The following is a 6,000-nucleotide window of genomic DNA, read 5'->3' on the forward strand; positions in this document are numbered from 1 at the left end:
TTTGCTGTCTGCAGAGCATTCTGTGAAAATAGTATTTCTTATTTTCATCTTGCCAACACAGCTGGTGCAGTGAGAGAAGAGGTGCTTCTGTTGCAAACACTTACCAGCCCCTCCTCTTTGGGCAAAACGCCAGGTCAGGGATGGCCCATGAATAGTGGCTGAAGGGTAACTTGATCCATGGGTCAGGGCTGCTTAAGAGATTTGTGGAGGAATACTGTGTCTGGAAACAGAAAGAAAGAAAGCAGTCTGTGAGCAGTGTCTTCTATGGGTGTGGGAATGGGGAGTGGTGTTTACACCATATGTATACCATCCTGCATTTTATTTAATCTTTATTGTTGAAAGTATTACAGATGTTCACCATCCTGCATTTTAATGTACTTAGGAGTCCAGAGCTTCCCCATGCAAACTTATTAAAAACAAAACTACTGGGCAGAAGTGCTATTGCTCACTCTCTAACACTGTACTTGGATCCTAGCTGCATCAACATCACCTGCAGGAATTGTGAAAATGCAGATGACTGGGCTTGCATTTCTAAACTGTTCCTGGGTGTTGCTGATGCTGCTGGTCAGGAACCACACTGTGCGAACCCTGCTCTGGAGCAGTGGTTTTTAACCAGTTTGGAACATAGACTGTTGGGGCAGTTGTGACTCCTCTCCAAAGGAAAAGGCATGTAAATTTTACATGTAATTTCATTCCATTCACAGATTGAAGCCCACATAAGATTAAGACCTTCTGCTTCACAGATACTTTTTTAGTTTTTAGGAAGTTATTAGTAACCAAACTTGGATAACCTTAGCCAATTTCAAGACTCTTATTGCATTTCCACCAAAATTGTCATCATCTGATTTGGAGCAATGTATTGCTGTTTTGAGCTTTTGGCCTTGTTTTTCTCTAGGGTCTGCCCAGCATGGAATACAGACTCGGCCATAAACAAAGGACTCACACACTGACACATACCATATTTTTTTATCTTTGTAGTACTTTACAGAACAGAACAGCACTCTTCAAATCATACCCATTAGCTTCCGTTTAAAACTCATTCTTCTTTCTTATTTCCTTTCAGTGTTGTAATTTGAAGTCATTAAGCCTTCTGTAGTTATATCTAAATTTTTTAGATTCTAAGATTAAATCTAAATGTCTTCATTTCAGTAGTCAGGTTCTCAACTAGGAATAATTATCCAGTTTCTATTCTTAGAATCATAAAATTTTGGCTTGATAGGCCTAAAAGATCCTACAGGTCAGACTTAGCCCATCCCCTTGAATGCAAGAGACCCCTCCACAACCTCCCTGCCTGTGTTCCTTCCGCAGCTCTTGCGGGCCAAGGGCATTTTCCACCACTGGTGGCAGTTTGGTTCTGTGGCATATCTCTTAAAATTTTGTCTCCTTTTTTTTCCACCCTCTGGTCCTAGGTCTTTGCTTTATAAGTACAAGTCTAATGTCTTGTTTGTGGTAGCCTTTCAAACATTTGGTAGCAGTCCCATGAAGCTTTGGTCAGACATTCTCCTCAAGGACTCAGTTCCTTTTTTTTTTTTTTTTTATCCTCACCCGAGGACATCCCTCCATTTTTTGTACAGAGTGGGAGGGAGAGAGAGGAAGAGAGAGAGAGGGAAACATCGATGTGAAAGGGACACATCGAGTGGCTGCCACCCACACAACCAACCAGGGCCAGGGACAAACTGAAACCAAGGTACGTGCCCTTAGCGGGAACCGAACCCGGGTCTCTCTGGACCGCAGGCGGACGCTTTAACCGCTGAGCCAAACCGGCCAGGGCTCAGTTCCTTCTTATATAACTTCCTCCAGGACTACTCCCATCATGCTTACCTGCCACTTAAATTATTCTTCTGTTTGGTGAGAGTGAGGGTCACAGCTTTGGCCACATTTCCCATAAAATGCCTTTGAATCATAGCCTTTGCTTCCATTAAAGTCATTGGCAAATGAAAGTATCTGATGAGCCTGCTTCTTGGCAGGAATGCAGTTCCTCCATGGTGGAGACCTGTACTGCTGATGTGCGCCCACGCCCTGACGCACACGGGTGGATAATCAAAGCAGAGCCTCTTGCTTAAACGATAACTAGCTTTGTTAGAAGCATAATCACAGAAGCATATCATGAGCTTTCTACTTGTTTTCTCTTTGGTCTGGGACACTAGAAATGATCATTCAAAACTTTGGAGTTATATAGGAGAATACCTTTATTTGGGGGGAGTACCTGTATGAGTGAAGAGCATGAGGAGATGGTGTTTGTATGAAGGTAAGTATGAGGCAAGTATGGTGAAATTTTGGTAATGATTGAATCGGGGAATGGGTATATGAAGTATATTATCTTAGTATCTCTTTTTGGATATGCTTGAAAACGTAAGTAGTAGATATACACCAAAAGTGAGTAAGATGTGAAACTAATCAAAGAGGGAGGACATTTGTCTGAGGAAGGCCATTGAGGGTGTCCTTCCCAGGGATCTACAGCAGTATTTTGGTTCAGTCAAGGGAGGTTAATGTTTCTAGAGGTCAGAACTGCCTGGGTGTAGCATTACTTCTGAAGTGTTTGTGGAGAGGTCTAGAAGCAGCTTGCTAATAGTGATACTGCCCCAGGGGCTGCATTCATTGTTAGAACTGCTGGCTTCTTACCACCTGGCTCTCCTCTATTTTTCAGTATGACCCTCAATTTGGTGATGCCTTCTGGAATAGCAGCAAGTATGGGATGGTGACGTATCTGCTGAGAATGATGACCAGCTGGGCCATTGTCTGCAGTGTTTGGTACCTGCCTCCCATGACCAGAGAGGTAGGCACCCCCAGTGTGCAGAGGTCTTCACTTAGCTCTGTATGAGCCCAGGTTGAGCGGTCTCATTCACTTTCTTACAGACAGATGAAGATGCCGTCCAGTTTGCAAACAGGGTGAAATCTGCCATTGCCAGGCAGGGAGGACTCGTGGACCTGCTGTGGTGAGTCAGCCAGATTTTATCAGTTGTGTCTAGAAGAACTAGTTTATGAAGGAAATGCTAAACTGTCGACCCCATTCAGAAAGGTTCCTCCTCTCCCTGGTATGGAGAATGAGGCTCACCAGCCCTGAGGAATGAGCAGTTTGACTGCTTTCTCTTAGTTCCAACTCAGAAGTGCCCTCTGTTACCCCGATCTAAAGTAGTGAATCTGTGTAGCTCTCTGGGGTTTGTACCAGTCTACCGTGGCTCCAAACAGTCCTTGTCTCTAAGTGGGGGAGCCCTGACGGCTGACCTGGAAACCTCAGGAGCACTGGGCTCTCTGAACTCATGTATTTGGCAAAATTGGCTCATCCTTAGAAAGGCAAAAGTTTTCATTTTTGCATTAAGCATGTTACCTTACTAGAGCAGGAATAGGCAAATTTTTCTGTAGAGTCAGTAAATATTTTGCACTATGGATCAGGTGGTGTCTGTGCAGCTGCTTAACTCTGTTGTTGTGGCATGAAAACCACCAGAGACAACACCTAAACAAATGAGCATGTGTGATCCAGTAAAACTGAATTTATAGAAACAGATGTCAGGTTGGGTTGGGCCTGTGGCCAGCAGACCCTTATACTGGACTATGAGGCAGTTATGCTCCAATAACAACAGTGATGGGGATGAGTGCTGGCTCAGGGAAACTTCCAGGGTCGTAGAGTCCCTAGGTTTAAGCACAAGGGTCAGCTCTGGAGGACATTAGACTGGAGTGAGCAATGAGGGGAAAGTATAGAAATTCACATTTTAAACTGAACTGTGGATTGTTAGGTAATCTAGCTTAGCCCTCAGGCACATAGACACTGTGCTGCTGGTGTTCTGCGTGATGATCTTATTTCATCCTCAGAGTAACTTCATGAAGTATGAAAATTGTTGCTTCCGTTTTTCAGATGGCAGCCTGAAACTCAGAGAGATTAAATAACCGTTTGTTTTTTGTTCGTTTTTTTATCCTCACCCGAGGACAGTTTTCCATTTTTTCTTCAGATAGAGTGGGAGGGAGAGAGGAAGAGAGAGAGAGAGAGAGAAATATCGACGTGAAAGGGACACATTGAGTGGCTGTCACCCACACGGACCAACCAGGGCCGGGGACAAACTGCAACCGAAGTATGTGCCCTTAGCGGGAACCGAACCCGGGTCTCTCTGGACTGCAGGCTGACGCTCTAACCGCTGAGCCAAACCGGCCAGGGCTAAGGAACTGTTTTTCAAAGTCACAGAATAAACATGGGCCAGATTTTGAACTCAGGTCTGATGGACTTGCAGAGCTAGAATGTTTATACACTGCTGCATATTCCCGCTCCTTGAGGCCTGATTAGGACGAGCTGGCTGCTTTGAAAGGAAACCTTTGCTGTGGATTTGAGAGTGGATTTGGTTAGGTCTCCCAGGGTAAGGTCTGCCCATGATGGGCTTCGTCAGAGACTTCCACCCCTACCACCTCCAGAACTCAAGAAAAAGGGTGGGGGGCTGAAAGGCTGAACGTGGGTGTGGATTTTCATTAGTCATTGAAGATAATGGTAATTCTAGGGTGTAGGCAAAGAGTTGGGGTGACAGTGGGTGGAAGTGGGACTTTAAAGAAGCAAATCCAAGTGGAGAGGATTTATTTGGGGATATGAGGGAGGCGCTGGGATCCCCCATGGCACCAACCCTGAGCACAGAAGAAGTGAGAACATGTTTTTCCCCTTGGAGAATCCTTGGGTCTGAATTTTACAGATTTTATGTCACAGCTCCATTTTACAGGTTTATTATGTCTCAATATTTCTTCAAGCTTGGTTCACTTTACATAATGCCAGAATACCTCCTTTGACTTTTGTAAGTACAGGTGAATGTTGAGTAGGGAGAATTTTAAACTCCATGTAGGTTCAAGCACTTTCAGAGCACCTTGCATGTGAGTGGTGAGTTCTGACCCCGGGCAGGAGTGAGGTTTGAGGTGGGAAGGGTGGATTCCGGGAGTCCAGGGCCAGTTTCTGAATTGATGCTGGTGAGAGAACCATGGAGGATCTTTGTTTCTGCTGCTTTTTCTTGGTTTTGAGCAGCGCGGTGCAGCTGGCTGTGACGTCGGGGTGGCAGAAAGCGGCTGTGCTACTATGTGCAGCCTTTCTCTCCCCAGGGATGGCGGCCTGAAGAGGGAGAAGGTGAAGGATGCTTTCAAAGAGGAGCAGCAGAAGCTCTACAGCAAGATGATTGTCGGGAACCATGAGGACAGGAGCCGGTCCTGAGCCCTCGCCTGGCGCTGGCTGGAGCTCCGTGCCCAAATCCTGACGGGAGCCAGCTGGGGTCATTGCCGCCGCTGCCACCACTGCGCATTCCTTCCAGACTGCGGGTCTTCGCGCTGCTCTGGATCCCAGGCGCCAGCTGCTTCAGAGCTGCCTGGATCTCTGAAAGTCTGTTGGAGGAATGAATGTCATTAAAGTCAATTCTCCACCGGTGCACACTTGGGCTGTGTGGTGGGGGAGACTCGGCCGCATTCCCGTGTTCGGGCTGGTAGGACGTTAGTCTGTTACAGACACCCACTTGCCAGGGACTTGGCTGGAGGAAGGGCCACCCACTCGTGAGGAGCGGTGCTGCAAGGCAGTGTGGCCTGCCGACCTAAACATCACCCCCAGCCTTGGAGCTTTGCAGACTTGATAAAAAGAAAACTTGTCTGCAGTGGCTTTCAGCAAAATGAAGTTTTAATTCTCATGCAGTCACCAAAGGGGATGGGAAGAGGCAAGGTGGATCAGTGACTAGTGTGTGGTGGGAACCAAGAGTCATTTCACGTTCAAACTCCAAAGCTCATCCTAAACTCCCATGTGACTTGCTCTTTGTTAACATGTGCCTCAGTTTCCCCATCTGTAACCTGGGTTAGGAGGGGGAAGGGTAGTGATACCTACCTCACAGGGTTGTTGTGGGGATTGAAGTGCTGCTGTGCGTGAAGGACAGTGGAGCTCAGTGTTATGAGGACAGGTCCCCGAGATGCAGCAGGACAAGGTCAGAGTTCAGAGCTGCTGCCCAGGGCTTCAGAATTGTTTTGTGAGTAAATAAAATTATCTCTGACAGTGAA

General features: G+C 46.5%; 1 protein-coding gene across 3 annotated transcripts in view; it reads left to right on the forward strand.

Annotated features, from left to right (window-relative positions):
• GPAT4 (glycerol-3-phosphate acyltransferase 4) overlaps window positions 1-6,000 on the forward strand; it is a 53,544-nt gene extending 47,544 nt beyond the window's left edge. For all 3 annotated transcript variants that reach the window (XM_036249583.1, XM_036249582.1, XM_036249581.1), the window contains 3 exons: window positions 2,648-2,776; window positions 2,857-2,936; window positions 5,068-6,000. In XM_036249583.1, coding sequence (XP_036105476.1) covers window positions 2,648-2,776; window positions 2,857-2,936; window positions 5,068-5,176 — 318 coding nt within the window. In that variant the 3' untranslated portion in view covers window positions 5,177-6,000. The remainder of the gene's footprint in view (window positions 1-2,647; window positions 2,777-2,856; window positions 2,937-5,067) is intronic.

Source organism: Molossus molossus, unplaced genomic scaffold (assembly GCF_014108415.1).
Source record: "Molossus molossus isolate mMolMol1 unplaced genomic scaffold, mMolMol1.p scaffold_m16_p_9, whole genome shotgun sequence".
NCBI lineage: Eukaryota > Metazoa > Chordata > Mammalia > Chiroptera > Molossidae > Molossus > Molossus molossus.